This window comes from Hakea prostrata, chromosome 7 (genome assembly GCF_041222555.1).
Source record: "Hakea prostrata isolate BN-2017 chromosome 7, UWA_Hpros_2, whole genome shotgun sequence".
NCBI lineage: Eukaryota > Viridiplantae > Streptophyta > Magnoliopsida > Proteales > Proteaceae > Hakea > Hakea prostrata.
Window position 1 is genome coordinate 17987991 of NC_142606.1, and position 19889 is coordinate 18007879.

The 19889-nt window shown below is 38.1% G+C and overlaps 1 protein-coding gene, 1 non-coding gene and 1 pseudogene across 2 annotated transcripts; 1 reads left to right on the top strand and 2 right to left on the bottom strand.

Moving 5' to 3' along the window:
• The first annotated feature begins 633 nt into the window (after nucleotides 1-633).
• Nucleotides 634-2659, top strand: LOC149010223 (pentatricopeptide repeat-containing protein At5g48910 pseudogene; annotated as a pseudogene).
• A 1648-nt stretch (nucleotides 2660-4307) lies between these two features.
• On the bottom strand, nucleotides 4308-8813 carry LOC149010224 (transcription factor IBH1-like). The gene has a single exon (XM_089164180.1). The coding sequence runs from the start codon at nucleotides 8337-8339 to the stop codon at nucleotides 7848-7850; it is 492 nt and encodes a 163-aa protein (XP_089020306.1). The 5' UTR covers nucleotides 8340-8813; the 3' UTR covers nucleotides 4308-7847.
• A 1538-nt stretch (nucleotides 8814-10351) lies between these two features.
• TRNAL-AAG (transfer RNA leucine (anticodon AAG)) lies at nucleotides 10352-10432 on the bottom strand. The gene has a single exon. It is a non-coding gene; the product is annotated as a tRNA-Leu (tRNA).
• Nucleotides 10433-19889: the final 9457 nt, after the last annotated feature.

Below are 19889 nucleotides of genomic sequence, written 5' to 3' on the forward strand. Positions count from 1 at the left end.
CTTGACCCATCCCTTACTCTGGAGGACCCTATCTATTGCATGTATGACAGTTTGGTCGTATTCCGCTACTTGGTTTGGTTTGAAACTTGTGTCTTCATGCTCATGTGTCTATATTTTTCTTTTTTTCATGCGTCTATACTTTTCTTTCTTCAATGAATGAAGTGTTGTTTTACCAAAAAAAAAAAAAAAAAGAAACGAACTAGACTCGTTGTAGAATGATTTCATTTCTAAGACATCAGATTTTATGTGATTGGTTCTTAAGATGTCATGTACCCCAATTTATAAGTACAAGATCTAAGTCTTCGCAAAGTAACTCTCTCCCCGGCCCACAACATACTGTTGAATCTGGATCTACTATGTCTTCTAACTCTATTGGATCAAGTCATAACCTAAGCCTTCTACTAGTAGACTACTCTGGAGAGACTAAGCTCTATTTCAAAGATTGGACTCTCTTACTATGATTAATCTAGGCTATTCTAGAGCTAGGTTCCCTGAATCCGTTATGACTCCATAATTGATTTTGATTTATCACTGAAAAATTGGTTCAGTTGGCAATGAACAACGCGTCTCATGATTATGAAGAATCATTAATAAATCAAAATTTTCAAATAAATCAAAATTTTCGACTCACTTGGGTGGTATATTTAATTCAATGACATCGAGAGTTTAGAGAGACAGTGAGGGAAAGGGTGGGGAAATGATACTCAGAAGTACTCTTCCATGGAACACTCCTCTCTCGTCGTCTCCATCAACACCAGATGTTTCCCTTCTCAACAGCTGCAAATCCATCTCTGAAATCCAACTGTTACACGCCCTTGCGGTTAAAACCGGATTCTTTAATTCCAAACCGTTAGTGGCATCCAGAATCGTTGAATCCTGTTGTTCCATACTCCATTATTCTTCGCCCAAATTAGAAGACGTTAATTATGTTCTTTCTGTCTTTGACAAAACCCATTGTTCCTCTACTTTTGTGTACAATAGTCTTGTCAGAGCTCTCACCCAAGTTGATCAATCCGAAGAGGCCTTGTTGCTTTTCTACTGGATGCTCTGCGACCCTTCTCCAATCATTCCTGATAAGTTCACCTTCCCGTTTGTCCTCAAGTCTTGTGCTCAATTGGGTTCCATTGAAGAAGGTGAGCAGATACATAGCTTAATTTTGAAAACTAATTTCGTATCTGACCTTTTTGTGCTGAATTCCATGATTCATATGTATGGTCGATGTGGGAAGATTGAAAGTGCCCAACGAGTGTTTGAAGAAATGCCCGAACGAAATGTTGTGTCCTGGAATTCAATGATTGATGGGTTTGTGAAGTCAGGGGACCTAGTTTCGGCTTATAGACTGTTTGATGAGATGCCTCAAAGAAACCTTATTTCTTGGAATACGATGATCGCTGGGTGTGCTCGACAGTCATTTCCCTATGAGGCTCTTGACCTTCTTTTTGAATTGAAGGTGTCAGAGATACACCCAGATGAATCTACTTTGGTCAGTGCCCTCTCGGCTATCTCTGATCTGGGTCTGCTCTGTCTGGGCAAGTTGGTCCACGGATATGTAATTAGGCACGAGTTTGCACTTACTGGTGCTCTTGGTGTGTCACTAATTGACATGTATTCTAAGTGTGGAAGTATCTATGCCGCCTTGCAAGTATTTGCAGGCATCCGTGTTAAAAATGTTGGACATTGGACATCACTAATTGTTGGGTTTGCAGTCCACGGACTTGCTGAGGCTGCTTTGAAATTATTCTCACAAATGCTGAATTCTGGGGTGAAGCCCAATTATGTAACTTTCATAGGCGTTTTGAGTGCTTGCAGCCGCGGGGGTTTAGTCAAAGAAGGCTTAGAGAATTTCAATCTCATGAGAAGAACTTACAACATTGAGCCCAGGATACAGCATTATGGTTGCATTGTTGACTTACTTGGTCGCTCAGGCCTTCTCAGAGAAGCAAAAGAGCTTATTGAGAGCATGCCCATTAGTCCTGGGGCAGTGTTATGGGGATCTTTGTTGTCTGCATGCAGGAACCATAGAAATATCGAAATTGGAGAAATCGCTGCCAAAAATCTAGTTGAACTTATGCCAGATTCCGGAGGTGGTTATGTTCTTCTTTCTAATCTCTATGCAGGTATTGGAAGATGGGAAGATTTTGGTAGAGCCAGGAGGGTAATGGCAGACAGGGGAGTTGAGAAAGTCCCTGGTTTAAGTTGGATAGAGGTGGATGGTGAAATTCATGAGTTTGTTGCAGGAGATAAATTCCACCCCAGAAGTGTAGATATCTATAACGTATTAGTTTCCTTGGAAAGTGAACTGAGATTGGTGGAGCTACAATTTGGTTAAGAAATTGATGTATTGGATAACTGCTAGCCACACAAATCTATGGGAAGAAGAAAGAAGTCAGAACAGGTTCCCTTTGTATAAAATTTGGTTCACTATTATATATAGAAGATAAGGAAGATGACACATGATTTAACATGTAAAGTTGAATTACAAATTTTCTTCATATTTTATGCTAACGTGGCCCACTTGCCACATTTCTCATTTTTCTGGTAGGTAGAAAGCAGTCTATGTACTCAATTGACAGCTTAAAGTTTTGATTACATATGTTAATTAACCAAAGGATCAGAGGAAGTCCAACTCACCCTATTTTGACACATCAACACACTTAAAATCAAGGCAAATGTTTTATGGTTCGTTAACATATAAATGTATTCTCAATCGACAGATGGGGACAATAGACTTATAATACGACTGAGTCTGTTTTGTTTTAGGTGTTTTTAAAAAACTCATGATGCCACAAAATAGTTTTGATGAGTAAAGTTGGGTGCAAACTCTATTGATGTTGTTTTTACTTTCATAAACAAGTTTTATCAAATACTTAATATTCGAAATTGCTTTGGCAGTTATCAAAGTAGAAATACTTACATAGGTTATGCCCCCCCCCCCAAGAAAAAAAGAAAAACCAAAAAAAGGGTTTTTTTAAAATTTCTCTCAAACCCTTCTTAAAATGGTGAAATTTCCTTCTAAGTTTTTTTTCATGTGTGAACTTTTAATGGTAATGATAATAATGGGTAGAAAATTCACTATATTCTATTTGAAATAATGGTACTTGTCTCCTTCCGATGTTGAATCACGTTCTGTCCATGATCCTATGTTTATCAAATAGTTGAAAGCGTTACAATATACATACGGTGCTGTGAATGAAAGCATTCTCGAAAATTAAATTTCAAACCATAATAATGAATCAATTAAGAGACCCTTTTGTCGCAAGCATGAAAATGGATATGGTTGTTGGAGTGATGATTTAGCCAATTTGTAGGATCCACAAATTTCATGCCCTACCTCATCACTCTTAACCAGAATGCAATTGACCTTCCATTTTGTTTGTTCTTCCTTCCTTTAGTAAAAGTGAGCTTCATATATCTTCAACGTGGGGTGTTCTTTTGGCTGAGAAAGAAATTCCAAAACATGAATAGGGTTGGTGTACCTAATTGTGCCTTTCTTGGGACCTACTGAAACTGCTATACATTAGATGGATGCAGTGCCACTTAGTCACCAAGCCTTGAAGGTTTGCAACGTTGGCAACCTTATACAACACTGAAAATATATGGTGGGAAAATATTAAAAATGCTGTCACCTTTCGATGAGCTAGCTATATCTGTGATCAATTTTTTTTTTTGGTAAGACTGATCAAAATTTTAAAATTTAAGCATATGATGATGAGTGGGTCTTTTCCAAAAGGGAAGGACAATAGCTCCAATCTTTTTTTATTTTTTATTTTTTGGTTTGTCAGTCCCGGTTTCCAAGACTTTGCCCTGATTAATCCGGTGTTCGACTCGGGTCGCACACCTGGCTGTGGTGGGTGAGTCTCTCAGCGGGGATTTTTTTGCATCCGCAAGGTTTCGATACAGGAACCTTACTTAAGCGGACCAAGCTGCTTACCACTTGGACCAACCCCCGTTGGTTATAGCTCCAATCTTTTTATTCTAATGTACAAATGAAAATTAAAATTTGGAAACCAAATGATTTCCATTAAAATAAATTAGTTAAATCCTTTCCCAACAAAATGATTGGCTACCTTGATCTGTTTAGGATTGAAAATTTGGTTGTTTACATATATAAACATTTTCCATAGTAAACTATTTAGAATTATATATTTTCCATTTAAAGTCATTAAAAATATATCATTTTTAAATCAAGGTATATTCGGGATGAAATTAGAAATCAACAAACATAAAACAAATTGATTTCTTTAGATGCTATCAAAGCACAATCCCTCTAACTATTTTCCTGAAGACCCACCTTTATTTTGTGTTTCAACGGAGTTTCAGAGTCTAAATGCGCCCAAATTGTTGTTTCTTGACATTGTTCCCTGCCATGTCGGTAGCGAGGGTCATGGTTAGAAGTCGAGTTCTTCAAATGACTAGTTGTGAGCCTCAAACTATTTGAAGGTCCTGTTCTACTATTTTGAATGTTTTGGAGCATAAAGGTGTTATCAACATTTCCAACCACAATCTTTGTACCAAAATAAGCCAATTGAACCAGAGCCAGGGTTCAAGCGTAGGCAGGGAGGGTTCAGCAGGAGCTTCTCGAGTAAGGCACTTCTCAAGAAACTCTCCCTTAGAGAAGCTACATGGCGAATGACATAGCAATGATGTTCCTCTACCCTCATGGGACTTCTCGGTAAGGAGGACAAGAGTGAGGAATTTCACGCGATATTCATTCCAACACTTAATGCATAAAGGATCCTTGATATCCCGCTGCGAATAAGGAAGCTTTTGACTCACTCAAAGATCTCCTCGAGCCCAGAGCCGACGACTCATTTGTCCCCTCAATTGTGGGATGTTGTCATGTCAATATCAAAATGACACCGACATTTGATTCATCGACAAGATCTTCCAACGGCAGGATCATCTGGTGATTTAGCTCATCTCTCAAGCCTCTACCAGAAGTCATCTCCACTCTCCATTTGATCAGACGCGCATCTAAGAGTCGTGAAGTATCCACTATCTCTTCATGTATGGATTAACTATATAACCCATCACTATGCCTGAACCAGGGTAAGACGTGAATATTTTAGTCATTAATCTCCTGTAATTACTCCTAAAGAGCATCCTCTCCTTCTTCTTGTTGAGCACTTTTTCCTCCAAAGGAATCTCTGATTTTCCTACCTGAACTGACTTAATCATTGGAAGTGGCTTCTCGTCCTCAGTGGTAGCCCACTCTCATCATTGCTTTGGTCTTAGGAACTAGGACCGGATCAGGAGCGAACCAAGGAGTTAAGAGAACATTTTTCACCTCAACAAAAGACATATCGGTCTTTTTCTTTGAAGAAGAGTTTTCACGTGTATCTTATATGTATTTATAATCTCTAGCGGCAGAAAATGATTAGGATTGTATTCTGCTCTTCTTCTTCACCGTAAAACCATCTCTACTTGACTACGAATGTAGTGTTCGGATGAACCACATAAATCTTGTCTTTCGCATGCAAAAATATGAGAATATATCATTAATTTATGTACATTTTCCAAACAAATCTGCACCATGGTTGTTTTGGCCCTTGTGAATCATAAACCACTAACGTGAATGGAGGCATCTCGTACGCATAACAAATGATAACAGGATGACAATAAGGAAGAATATTCTCGCGTTAAAAAAAATATCAACTTGCATGACATTATTCGAAGTGGAAACTCAGCTTCTATGCTTAGCTCTGCAATTAAATACTTCCTAGTCTTCCATCTACAGTAGGGTTAGCTCACAGATTAACTAGAGATCAGTAGTCGTTTGGTTGATTCGGGGTTAGGTCAAATCGGTCTATGTTGGGATGAACAACATGAAATAGCTAGCTAAGTGAGGCACTGATTTCATCTGGTATTCCACTGTTGATTGCATTGGTAAGCTAGCCCTCTATGCTACCATTTCCTATATTTGGAAAGAGTGGAAGCTTTGTGCAGTTTAGAGATTCAGCCCTTTTGTACACCTTAGGAGTTCTTCTGGCTTTGTTATGGGGGTTGCTGGGTGTGCTAGTTTCTGGGTCGAATTTCTGAACACTTAATAAAGAAGAGAACAGCTTTTCTATGTAAATGCAATAATAAGCTGCACAACCCCATGATTTGCAGGATTTGATCAATCTATAGCCAGCATATCTCTCTGAATAGGTAAACGAATACAAGGATTCTGAAGATGGAAATTTTAGTCAGGATAAGAATCTAATTCTAACTTTAAATATCACTCGGTTTTGATCTACCTATCACTCTTAAATTTGTTACTGATGGTATAACTAAATGTCCTCCTATCCTTTTTTTCTAACTCAAACAGCTGCTGCAATAATCGAGTAAAATATCATACCTAGTGCTACTGTATACATTGCAAATGGATGAACAAAACATCTCAAGGGTATCTTATCAAGAGTTAAAGAGTTGATGTCTTTGTTAAAGTAAGATATAAAGTTTTTGGGGTCTGCATGATCATCATACCAGGCCATCCTGCTTGGTCTTAAAATGGAAAATTTTCAAAGCTAGAAAGCTTCTCCAAATTCTTCAACTTCTTATCTTGTAAGAATATTCTTTCAGGTAGTTCTTATCATGATCATGACTACAGAGATCTAAATAATCATACAAAGTCACTAAGGCATTGTCTCAGATCTGTTAACTTTCAGTCCTGGCGAATAGAAACCTTGCATGAACATCTTCAGATAAGAGGTTAAACCCTACAGTGTGCTGTGAAAGGTCATAATAGAAGCAATGTGGTCATCCCTTACCTGGTTGAGAAGGGTAGCTAGCTATAGAGAAAGCATATGCCTGGGTTGAAGAGGAAGGGCAGAAAAGAAAAGAGAAACAGAATGCAAGTCTACCACCTTCATGCATGAAGCTTTCAAAATCACCACAAAAAAAAACTAATCATCCTGTTCCTTGGACATGACACATTTCAGCTAATGTAATTCCATTATTCAAGTAGAAAGGTTGTGGGCCGTTCAGGTAAAACATACCATATTTGTGCATCTAGAAAGGAAAGGGCTCTTCAGAGAGTCTAATAAAGTAGAAGACAACTAGGAGGAATAGTTGTCTGCTTTATACCCTATTCTGATCTGGGACCAGTTTCCTAATACTTGAGAAGGAAAACCCAACAAGCATGAAGAAGAGGTCAGAAGAGCATATATAACAGAACGAATTTTCTAAGCTCCTTGATGCAAGAGCTTCAAGCAATTGGAGGAAAACCCTAGAGATGGAAATGGGATAAATCATATTTAAACATAAACGGGACCCCCAATATGAACCCCTATATATATACTACCACTAATCCCCAACAAAAGCTACTATAGCAGCTATTATTATTGTTATTTTAATCTCATTTTCTCTGAAATAGCCATGGAAGTTTCTTAATTCCAAACCTTCGATATACCTGTCAACCCACGTCAAGCTTTTGAATAACTTCACCATTTTCATAGTTTCATACCTGCAAGCAACACTCTTGGCTAATAATCAGTTAAATTTTCCCCAGAGAGAAAGAGATTATTAATGCACAAAAGATTAAAAAAAAACAGTATATATATTACAAACCAGGTTATCTATGTACAAAAGAGAAAACCCAATAGAGTTTCTCACAAATATCAAACATATTCCTCAGTAATTCGATCCTTCTATAATTTACAGAGAACCTGTAATGGCTGAAGATGTTATCATACAGATACCTTCGTAAGTATGAATATAAAGCCAGTCAAGTCTATAAACTATCTCTGATCTGGGTCCAGAGGCTTACCTTCTTCCTTCCAACCTCTGTCACTTTATTCGATATTTTTCCATTCTGGGCCTCTCTTTCTTGATATCTTTATATACCTGAATCAGCAAAGTCAGGCTCAGGAAGAGTAGAGATCAGCGATGTTTCGCATGACCTGTACTTGGGTATTGAGACACTTTATATAATGAGCAGTTTCATCAAGCAAATTGCAGAAATCCATGGCTTCACCACCAGGGACTAGTTGCCGGAGTCGATCGGCACGGCTCAATTCTGATCCTTGTTGCTTATTACCCATATGATGATGATCATTTCTGATCTTCTTTCTCTTCAAACCATTCACTCTAGACCAGATCAAAGATCTATATCTTGTACGGTTCCGAAGCTTCCAAAGCATGACACGGCTCCAGGCTCTCCTAGGCCCAACTGCAGAAGCCATCGATGCATCTGCTGCAATCTTTATTCTCTTACCGCGTTTACAGATTTCCCGGTGAGACGATGAAGTGGGTTTGTCTTTGTTTATTCTCACAAGGGCTCGAAGAAATCTACGAGTGAATTTGGCTTTGTGGGCACAAGGGCTTGAAGGTGAGCTCTTGGAATTCACGGAAACCATGATAGAGAGAAGTTGGTTTTTGATAATTAGGGTTTAGGGTAAGGTTGTGGGTACTGTAGTGGGTCTGATAGTACTAGTTGTAGTAACTAACTATGGTGGGAGCTACTTTTGTAAGGATGGATCGAAAGAGAAGTGACCATTGGAGTCTAAGAAGATTTGCTTCTGGTACAAAGGGACCGCTTGTTCAGAAAGAGAAAAGGCAAAATTCAGCTCTGACACAAGGAATCATCTGTTAATCCAAACATCAATAACAACTGCAAAAACAAAAACAAGAAGAGCTAAAGAGGTGGAATTAATGGAAGAATAAGAAGAAGAAGAAAAGAACATGGAGAAGGTGTGGTTCTCAAAGTTCAGGTGGAAATTGTGAGAGATTGAAAGAAAGATAGAAGGTGTGACTAAATTAGTAAAGGAAAGAAAAAGGATTCTGGGTTTGAAGAAGAAGATGGAAAATGGACGGTGGTGGGAGAGGAAGGAAACTTGAGAATCAAGGTTTAATTTAAGCATTGAAAAATTATTATTTTAAATTTCTTTTTAAAAACAATTTCTTTCTCCTTTTGGGTTCACAAGGGTTGGAGAAGTGGTTTTGTGGGCCCACTAAAGGCCAACCACCACATGAACGCACATGGTTCCCAATGACCCACTTGGTCGATTGGACCTATGGTTTTGGAACCTTTTATTTTCTCTTTCTAAAAGAAAAATTCATTTCTAATTAATTATGATTTCTTATCTCATCCTCTCTTTTGGACCTGCTTGGTGTTGGTTTTCTTCACTTTATTGCTAATGAAAATAACTGTTAAGAGGAAGGCGGCTGAATTCTTGTTTGCATTTCAACTACATTAACTACTTAGTATTGCATCCCTCTCGTGACAAATTTTATTGGGAATCTTTCCTTGTCTATTAGTTGAGATGTTACATTGGGCATATTTCACACTAACTACATGAAAAAGATACTTTCATAACTTTGGCGTAGGATACAACAGCAATCTCCGACCGTCGCACGTTACTAGCGTCCAGACGTTGTCGATCGCTGCCAGAGTCCCTACAATTTTTGGCCAAAAATCTGGAGCAAGAAAAGTCACTGTTGGAAGTCCAACGACGGCATGACTTCCTGTCCTCCAGCTCGTTCCAGTGGATGCTCACAATATAGCTTCTTCATCTTTGTGGTGTGCCACCTCTCCGCCTTTGTGACATGCTTCCCTTTAGCCTTTGTGGCGTGTTTTCACACATTCAAGCGCTTGTGATGCAAAATGTCCTTTCATAACTTGAGCGTAGGATACAATAGCAATCTCTGATCGTCGCACATTACTAGCGTCCGGATGTTGTCGATCACCGCCAGAGTCCCTATAATATTTGGCCAAAAATCTGGAACAAGAAAAGTCACTGCTGGAAGTCCAACGACGGCACTTCCTACCCTCCAACTTGTTCCAGTGGATGCTCACAATATAGCTTCTTCGCCTTTGTGGTGTGCCACCTCTCCGCCTTTGTGACATGCTTCCCTTTAGCCTTTGTGGCGTGTTTTCACACATCCAAGCGCTTGTGATGCAAAATGTCCTTTCATAACTTGAGTGTAGGATACAATAGCAATCTCCGACCATCGCACGTTACTAGCGTTCGGACATTGTCGATCACCGCTAGAGTCCCTACAATATTTGGCCAAAATCTGGAGCAAGAAAAGTCACTGCTGGAAGTCCAACGACGGCACTTCCTGTCCTCCAACTCGTTCCAGTGGATGCTCACAATATAGCTTATTCGCCTTTGTGGTGTGCCACCTCTCCGCCTTTGTGACATGCTTCCCTTTAGCCTTTGTGGCGTGTTTTCACACATTCAAGCGCTTATGATGCAAAATGTCCTTTGTGGCATGTTTTCACACACTCAAGTGTTTGTGATGCAAAATGTGTTTATGTGTCTTTTGGGCTTATTAATTGTTGTTGTGTTTATAACATTTGTTATATGGTACGATATTTTTCATAAACAAAAAACGCAAAGGGAAAAAAATTTATTCACCATAATTTTGTTGAGAGTGGGATTTGAACCCACGCCCTTTCGGACCAGAACCTTAATCTGGCGCCTTAGACCAACTCGGCCATCTCAACATTTTATTAGAAGAAGAAGAAATTATAATTAGCTGATTTATGATTATTCTAACTCTGTCCAAGTAAAGGTAACATGGGTGGGAAAACATAGGTGCTTATGAAAGTGGTAGCTAGGGGTGATTTGGGATGGGTTATGTTTCTCTTAATGAAGAATTAGTTTTAGTAAGAGTAAGGAGAGCTATTAAAATATTAAAAAATATTAGTATAATATAGGTGAACGCTATGTAAATAAATCCTACCACTAAATCTATTGAATTAAATCTAAACCGTTTACGATAGATGATTTATATTTAATTCTATCAAATTTAATGCTAAGATTTTTATAAGTGTTCAGCCAAACAATTTACACGGCCGTTCAGCTACCACCTTCTAACTTCCCATAGAGAAAAATTCTTCCAGAAGTATAATTCATACTAACATTCCCAAGTCTTGTTTCTCCTTTTGAGTCTCACAAGAACACATTTGATTAGAGTTTTCTCTACTAAATGAAGAGTAGTTTAACTGCCAAAGAAAATTTTTAATTTCAGCTATTAGATTTCCAAGTCAAGAATGTTGTTCAAAACCATCCATAGAGTAATACCCAACCAGTAAAGTTGAGAATCTAGCTTGAGAAAGAGAAAATAAAATTGAACGACAAAAAGACAATCAAGAATGTCAAATCGCACGCTCGTGCTTTTAATACTGGTATCTTTCTTTTCTCTCAATAGAAAAGAAAAGACGAACATACGTGGGCCCACCTTAGTCTACATGTTCACATACAATTAGTAACATAGCTTTACTTATTAGACTCCTTAACTAACTCATAATTATAACGTTTAATTTTCAATTTAATAGGATCCACTTGCTTATGGGACCACCACGTTAGCATGATGACGCTGCGACACGTATCAAGCTTTCGCCGTTGAGTTTACGGCGTTAATTAAAATTAAAGTTGGCGTTAATTTTATATTTCCAACGCCTTAATCCTTGGTTTATTAGATCATTGGATATTCCGAAAGTTATTCTATTATGATGGACATGTTTAGAACCACAGGATGGGTATCTTGGCTTTTGCTGTAGGGAAACCGATAGAGCGGCTGTGTTGGTGGTAGGATTTTCGCTGACATAGGGCAATGATTGCTTTCAATTACCGTTTGGTTAGTTGGGGGAAGTTGGTAGGTATTGTCATCAAAAGCTAGGGTTTGCAAACTATTAACGGTTAACTACTTTTTCTTTTCCCTTTTACTAGAAGAACTAGAAGAATAAGAGGATGTCGGTTCGGTCCAACACCAACTGTTGGTTCGGCCAAACCTGTTCCATCAATTTAAGTACGTTCACCGGTTTGTTTAGTTTATGAGATTTGATTAGTCTACATCCATGATTGGGGTTCGAACCAAGGTTTGAAAAATCCCCATGTGTCGCCGTGTCTGTGGCTGGCAACACCACCAATATGGCAATGTTGGGCGACATTTGGAGGGGTGTCTTTCTGACTTTAATGATCGAATCGATTCCACTTTTCACTTTGTCGAGATTGTCTTGGTCTTTACTGTACCAAAGTACAAGATCGAATTGAACCCTATAGGTAGACTAAACTGTCCATCTTTATGGTCTCAATAAGACTTAGCATTCTACTTACTGGCCGAATCACTTTCGCAGCACAGAGTATACCTCAATCTTCGTTAGTTCTGTTTCGGTTTTTTGCCCAATTTCTCCCTTTCTCGTGAGGCAGATGAAAAACAACATCTAGTTCCAAAGTGTATTTGGGGTCATTTTAGTCTAAATTTTGTTGTGTAGCCTAACTTGAGACCAATAAACACATAAGAGAGTTGTTTGCAAGGTTTAAAGTATCAGCATTGAGTACCGATCGGTCAGGTGATTTTAAGAGACATATCGTCATATATCGAGTATTGTATCGCTTTGGCTAATTTATTTTTAGTGTAATTCAATGGAGAGACGTATCGAGATGTATCATATCGATTGGGTCAAATATGAATACGTATCGGCTAGTAATTAGTATCGTATGGTATCGTGGGATACTTTAAACCTTGGTTATTTGACCTAAAACATCACTTAAATTAATGTCCTAATCGACACAAGTCCTGTTGTATGTAGGCAAAACTGAAAATCAGAAAAACTTGCGAATTTGTTTGAAATCCTGTTTGATCGACACAAATAATGTAATATAGTCAATGATAATGAAGCAAGATGTACTCGTAAACATTGAGGATAAGAGCAAAATAAGATTAAAATACAAGAAACAAGAGAGAGAAACAACATATCAGCGACATTGGAGACATTTGGTGACATATCAACGCTATATCGTCTACTTATTATCAGCCTCGTATTGGAGGAAGGTGTCATGTCGCCCCACTCCGACATGGCGATATATCGCCGATACATCGAACCATGGTTTGAACCGGCTGTCGTGTTATATTGTGTTGTTTGGTGAATGCATCATGTGGGTTTTGGGAGATCTCGAATGTTGATGATGCTGTGAAACCTTAAACCAAAACCAACTACCTTAAACCTACATTATGAACCCGGTTTTGGTTCAATAAAATAAACTAATCCCTATCCTACCTGAACTTATCTCTCTAGAGAAACAAAATCCCGAAATACTAGGAAACCATAATGTGTGCAACCCCAAAGCCCGACACCTGAACATTTACTAATCCATCTATTGGGTTTTAGGGCTTTTAACTTGTCAAGTACTTAGTGAAAGGGGCCAACTTTTTGACACCCATACCCACTAAGTGCCTTCCTTACTTGACCCTTCTTAATTATCTTTCTAAAAGTTCAATGTTAGATTGACCAAGTCATTTCCAAACTACCCCTCATATAATCATATTCCACCATCAAATATCTAAGAAAGTTTATTCTATCAGTGTTTAGAAATGGGCTCCTTCTGAATATGTGGTAGAAGAAATATCAAGAAAGAATTAGTACCTTCGAGAATAGAAAATCCGAGGTCTCCTCCCCCTAAGGGTGTCAATCGGTACGGTTTCGGTATTTTGGTACAGTACCAACTTTGAATACCGAAAACCATAACCGTACCGTACCAAATTTAAACAGTATGGTACGGTTTCAGTATTTACAAAAACGGTTCAGTACGGTTTCGGTATTAAATCGGTACGGGAAAACGGTTTAAATACGGTATTTAGTATGTATAATTTTGGTACGAATGAACTTATGCCACTTTGGTTATTAGTTCATTAAGATCCTAATGAAATTGTGATCAACCAATCAATATAATTTGAAATTAACATAGATAAAGCAAATAAATCTAATTAATAGAGACAAAACAAGTAAATCTAAGAAGATGAGTGAATGATGAAACAAAAAATTGAAATAAGAAATTAGGGATAGGGAAAAGGTAAAGTGTTTTAATTGTAAAATTACAATTTATATCTCTTAATTTGGTACGGTACCAATTCGGTACGGTTCCGGTACGTGCCGACGGTATGAGTACCTAAAACCGGAACCGTACCGAAGAAATTTGGTTTCGGTACGTATCGTACCGAATTTTGAATGGTACGGTAAGGTGCGGTTTTAGACGGCGCGGTTCGGTACGGTTAAACAATTTTGGTATGCAATTGACACCCTTACCTCCCCCCTCCCCTAACTTTCTTTCTTCCCTTCGAGGGTGGGTATGTACAATTTTCTTCCAAGCCTGAATCACCTCCCCATCAAGAAAGCATTATTTTCCCTCAAATACTTTTTTATTATATATATTGTATTGATCTCATATCTAAATATGATAAAATAAGTCAAAGGTGAGACTCTCAATGAGTCTTACATAGACCTCACACAATATGTGTGGTGAAAAGGCGTCAAAGTGCACCCTCGACAGGGAGGCGATCTGAAGTCTCCTCTACCTTCCTTGCCACATACTTAAGGTAGTTTTCACCACTAATTAAGGCCTAATAAGATGAGATTCTTCTCATAACTAAATGATAGAGTTGTTGAAGGTGAGGAAAATGTTTCATTGTTTTAATTTTATTATTTGAGGGGGGGGGGGAGATCCAAGCTTGTGTGGAGAGTAGCGTTCTACATTACCCTTTAAGAAAAAGAGAATACAAATTGAGAAGAATCGACTATAGAAGCATAATACCAATTTTATCTCTCCGTGTTTCTGACAAAGTTTGAGGGACTTTTGATTATGTCGAAATGTCAAATTTTTTCAATTGATGCGTTGAGATGAAAACATCTTACAGTTAAAATGACGTGAGGTATGTGTGATTTTTATCTTAGTGAAAGATTCATAAATGTCATTGTTGATAGTCTAATTAGGTTAGTTCTATCCATCGCAAGTAGGACGGTTTGACCTAGTTTCAATCCTTAGCTTCTCAATCATTGTAATTGAGAGGCCTCGGTGGATGAATCACAAACCATTCATTGTTAAGGTGTCACCTGATCAAGGCAACCATCAAATAGTCCAATAGGTGGTCATATGAAATTATTACAAAGCAAATCAGCTTCCTTTGATTGAGATGAGCTTTCACAGTCCCTACTGTCTAATTATACTCAAACCAACTATTAAATTCCTGATAAAAAACTTGATTGAATTAAAAGCAAACAATTCAATGGGCTGATTTAATGATTACTCATACGCTAATCAATCCCAAATCCCAATCCGCTTGTCATTCTTGTCGGTAATCTCAAAATTAATCTTGATGCAGGAAATCCTTAACCCCTTCTCCATCTCTCTGTGTCTCTGAAAATGATAGAAAAGATTACTGCAGGCTCCTTAGTTTCTACTCCACTTACCAAGAAAAGAGAAAAAAAATTATACTCCATGATTAATGGCTTAAATCTTGTCTTTATCATTACATAAAGCAGTAAACCAGACCTTTAATGGTGGCTGACATTTTTGGATATGATCACACGAACTCCTTATGACGGGATATGAGTGGGAGTTCCAACTTCCAACGTCTCTATCTCTGATTCCATGAATATAGACCACAAATACAAACAAGATTGAAAAGAACTGCTTCAACTGCTTTCTCTCAGGAACGATGACCTCACTCACCAAAATGTTTCACGGGTATGACAGGAACTTTATGTAGTTATTTTGAACAAAATGATCACTGAGAAAAAGACTTGATGGAATTTACTTTATGTAATTGGATGAATCAAAGATTATGACAAAGGCGATTCGGAAGCTTAACCGACAAGATTATCCTACACAAGAAATCTGTCACCCAATTTGCAGACTTCCTTCAAACAAAACAATATCTCTCAAAGGTTAGTGTAGTTGGCAATGGCGAATTCCTTCTAGAGGTCAAGGTTTAATCCTCTCTGATGGTATTTGTCCTGAGAGCATCAAGTCAGGGTTAGATTTAGGTGATGGAATTTACTTTATGTAATTGGATGAATCAAAGATTATGACAAAGGCGATTCGGAAGCTTAACCGACAAGATTATCCTACACAAGAAATCTGTCACCCAATTTGCAGACTTCCTTGAAACAAAACAATATCTCTCAAAGGTTAGTGTAGTTGGCAATGGCGAATTCCTTCTAGAGGTCAAGGTTTAATCCTCTCTGATGGTATTTGTCCTGAGAGCATCAAGTCAGGGTTAGATTTAGGTGCCAAACCTGTCACTTTTGGTGGATTGTTTTATTGCATCCGAGCTAGGTTTAGCATCACACACTAGGGTATTCAAGATATGGGCTAAGCTTTTAAAATGACCCCACCTCAAACCCTAATCTATACGCCACTTGTTGGAGGTTTGGAAGCCCTCTCCTCCCCCCAAATTAGTGGGTCGAAGTCAACTCGGACTATAGTCACTCACTAACTTCGAATAAATGTGAAATGGGAAACCTTGCTCGAGATCATAGGGGCCTCACACTGTGTGCTTTCTCGTAACCTTTTGTTGGCCCATCAATTCTCATTGGAGAAGCAACAACAATGAGAGCAAGCATTATGGAGGCTGAATAGCGCAGTTGGGATTAGGTATTGTTTGTGTCTAACTATAAGAAATCGGTGGACCTATATGGTCTCTAGCCCAGCACTTCACCTAATCTCTAGAGGGGTTGAATAGACAGTGTCCTCTTATTGTAGTTGCGGATTCGTTAGCTAGACAGGCTCTATCTATAGCAAGTAAGATAATGTGACCCTTGGACCTTTGTTTTCAAGATGCCTTGAGTAACTTTTGCTTGGTTCTTGAATGAATTCCTTTATACCCACAACAAACAAAAAAACCTAATCCATGCACTAGTTTTTCTTTTTTCTTTGGTGAGTCTTAATTAAGTAGATAACACTTATTTTTTTGGTAAATAACACTTCATTCAAGAACTAAGAAAAGTACAGACACACCAAAGAAAAGAAAAATACAACAGATAGATGTAGGGGTGTCAATTTTCAACCCAAACCGTTAAAACTGGACCGAACCGGCCTGTTATAGCCCGAACCGATCCTTAATGGGCCGTAATTGGGCTGAGGGTCCTCAGCCCGAACGGTTTCGGGCTGGCCCGGCCCAGCCCGTGTGCGGCCCGTCAGCCCGTTAGTCTTTTACATAAATAAAATTAAAATATTAAATGTAATTAATTTTTTTTGGTATTGTTTAAATGTATTTAATAATCCATGAATTTCGGTGTTTGAGACTTTGAGACTCGAGTTTGAGTAGTTGAGAGTTGAGTGTTAACATGTTTAACAGTTTAAATTTTAAGTTTTAACTAAATTTCATTTAGTTTTATTATTTTAAAATTTAAAAATCTTAATCGCTAACTTTCTAATTTTCAAATTTCATTTAGTTTTATTATTTTAAAATTTAAAAGTTTTAATTGATAACTCTTAACTCATAAGTCTTAATCTTCATCGATAACTTTTTAATTTTTAAATTTCATTTAGTTTAATTATTTTAAAATTTAAAAGTCTTAATTGATAAGTCTTAACTCTTAACTCTTAACTCTTAACTCTTAACTCTTAATCTTAATCTTAATCTTAATCCTTGTTTCACCGTCTACACATGATAGAAAAATTTAAATTCTTTATTTTTTGAGGGTGGAGGGTGGTTTGGATCAAGCTAATGCCATCACTTATCGTTGGATCTACTTGGAGTCTTCATCATCTATCTTTTGTAGTTTTGTGTGTGAGAAACTAGGATTTGGAGTTGAGGAAAAAATAAAAATAAATTTCAATATTGATTTTTAATTTAGTCTAAACCGTTAACCAAACCAAATCCAAATCATTAGGCCAAACCGTTAGTCAACCTGAACCCAAACCGCACCAAACCAAAACCGCACCGAAACCGTTATCTTTTAAATGGGCTGGTTTGGGCTGGGGGGTTTTCAGCCCGAAACCGTTAGGCCCGGCCCGAAACCGCTCCAAACAGCACCATTGACACCCCTAGATAGATGCATGAAACACAAGGTTCGGTTCGAACCAATGAGCGGAAATTGACCAAACTGTCGAACATGCAATAGACAGGGTCATCCAGGCTAAGGGATAGGTCAAGCCCAAGAAACCCTTAGAACGAAAGCTGTAACAAATACAGGAACAGTTAAGCACCAACACCCACATAGGGGGAAACACACCACAAATGCAGAGAAATACACGCCACAAGGGCGGACACAAAACATGCCACAAGGGCGGAATTGTGGTTGTTGCGTTGGGAGAATCAATATTGCAGAGAAGGTATGGCCTGCCATCCGTGCCGTAGAGGTGTTCCCGTGAAGCCCGTCGTCGCAGAAGAACTTGGATTCCAGATCTGGGTTGTTCTGCGGTATTCACCAAAGCTCACTGCAACCATTTTTTTTTTTTTTTTTTGGTGAACCGAAAAAGGAGAATAGAGAGGGAAGAGATGGAGAGGAAGGAGAAAACGAAGAGAAAGAGAAAAAGTAAGAGGGGAAACAAGAAGATCGACAGGAAAACAACAAAGGGAAAATCCCAGATCTGGTTGTCGAACCAGAGGAGAAGATAAAAAAGAAAAAAAAATTCCGATCGAGCAGAGGAGAAGGGTGAAGAAAGCGGAAATAGCAGGAGAGTAGGAGAAAAGGGAGAAAACGGGAGAGAGGAGGAGAAGATCTAGTTATCGAACTAGAGGAGAAAACCCTAGATCTTGTTATCGAACCAGAGGAGGAGAAGATAAAAACGAGAAAAAAAATTTGATCGAGGAGAGGAGGAAGGTGAAGAGGGCGGAAAGAGGAGGAGAGGTGGAGAAGAGGGAGAAAAAACGGGAGGGATGGAGGCGGAGAGACTACAGAGGCGAGTCTCTCCAGTAGATAACACTTGAAACATGAGTTTAATGCATTGTATTGGATTCTAAAATTGGTTTAGATAATTCTACCTTAGAGAGTTCTTTCATCGTTTTCCATTAGATAAACTAGGTTTTGAGCAAGTCTAGATCACCTCCCTGTCGTCCCCATCCCCTAACACTTTTTTACCTCACATGCCATCCCTAGGGTCCCATTCCTAAATAATTTTATCAATTTTAGACATGAACTTCACACAAAATGTGTGATAAAAAAATGTTAAGAGGAACTCATAGTACTATCCCGACAGAAAGGTGATCCAAACTCATAGAACTCTCTACCTTAGAAATGCCTAAAACATAAGGGTGTTAATCAATACGGTTTTGGTAATTCGGTATAGTACCAACTTCGAATACCAAAAATCAGACCCGTACAATACCAAATTTATACGGTATGGTACGGTTTTGGTATTTACAAAAACGATTCGGTACGATTTTGGTATTAAATCGGTGCGGGAAAGGTTTATACACAGTATCTAGTTGGTAAAATTTTAGTACGAACGAACCATTGCAACTTTTGTTATTAGTTCATTAATTCATTAGGATCTAACAATTGATACAATATGATATTAACAAAGACAAAACAAATAAATCTAAGAAAATGAGTGAAAGACGAAATGAAAAATTAAACAGAAAATTAGGGATAGGATAAAAGTAAAATGTTTTACATTTATATTTTTTAATTTGGTATGGTTTCGGTGCATACCGACGGTATGAATATCTAAAACTGGAACCGTACCGAAAAAATTTGGTTTCGGTACGTACGTACTGAATTTTAAACGTGCGATTTTAGACGGCGCAGTTCGTTACGGTTAAATGATTTCGATACACAATTGATACCTTTTTATGATATCAGCGTAATTTTAAAAAAATAATAATAATAAATTCAAGGTATTATTAAACAATTCAGCTTCTCTTGCCGACTCTCCTTTTCTTTGATTTTTGGGATCTCTCTACTTGCCGTGCACGTAAAATCATTCTTTATCTTCGTTCCTGCATTGTCGTTTGTTATCTTTTTAGGTAACTGTGGTATGTTTGTCGAGAGGAGAAATGTAGGCTATCCTTCACAACCACATCATTTTCCACATAATAAGAAAGAATCTGACCTCAAACCCAATAATTTTTCTGACAAGGAAACAAAATTATGTCTTGGGCTGTCTGTTGTGAATTTATAGAAATTGACATGCCTGTTACATAAATGCCCTTCAGGCTTTACATGTTTTTAT

Excerpts from the sequence above, each read along its gene's own strand:
- LOC149010224 (XM_089164180.1), bottom strand. The coding sequence starts at position 8,339 with ATGGTTTCCGTGAATTCCAAGAGCTCACCTTCAAGCCCTTGTGCCCAC.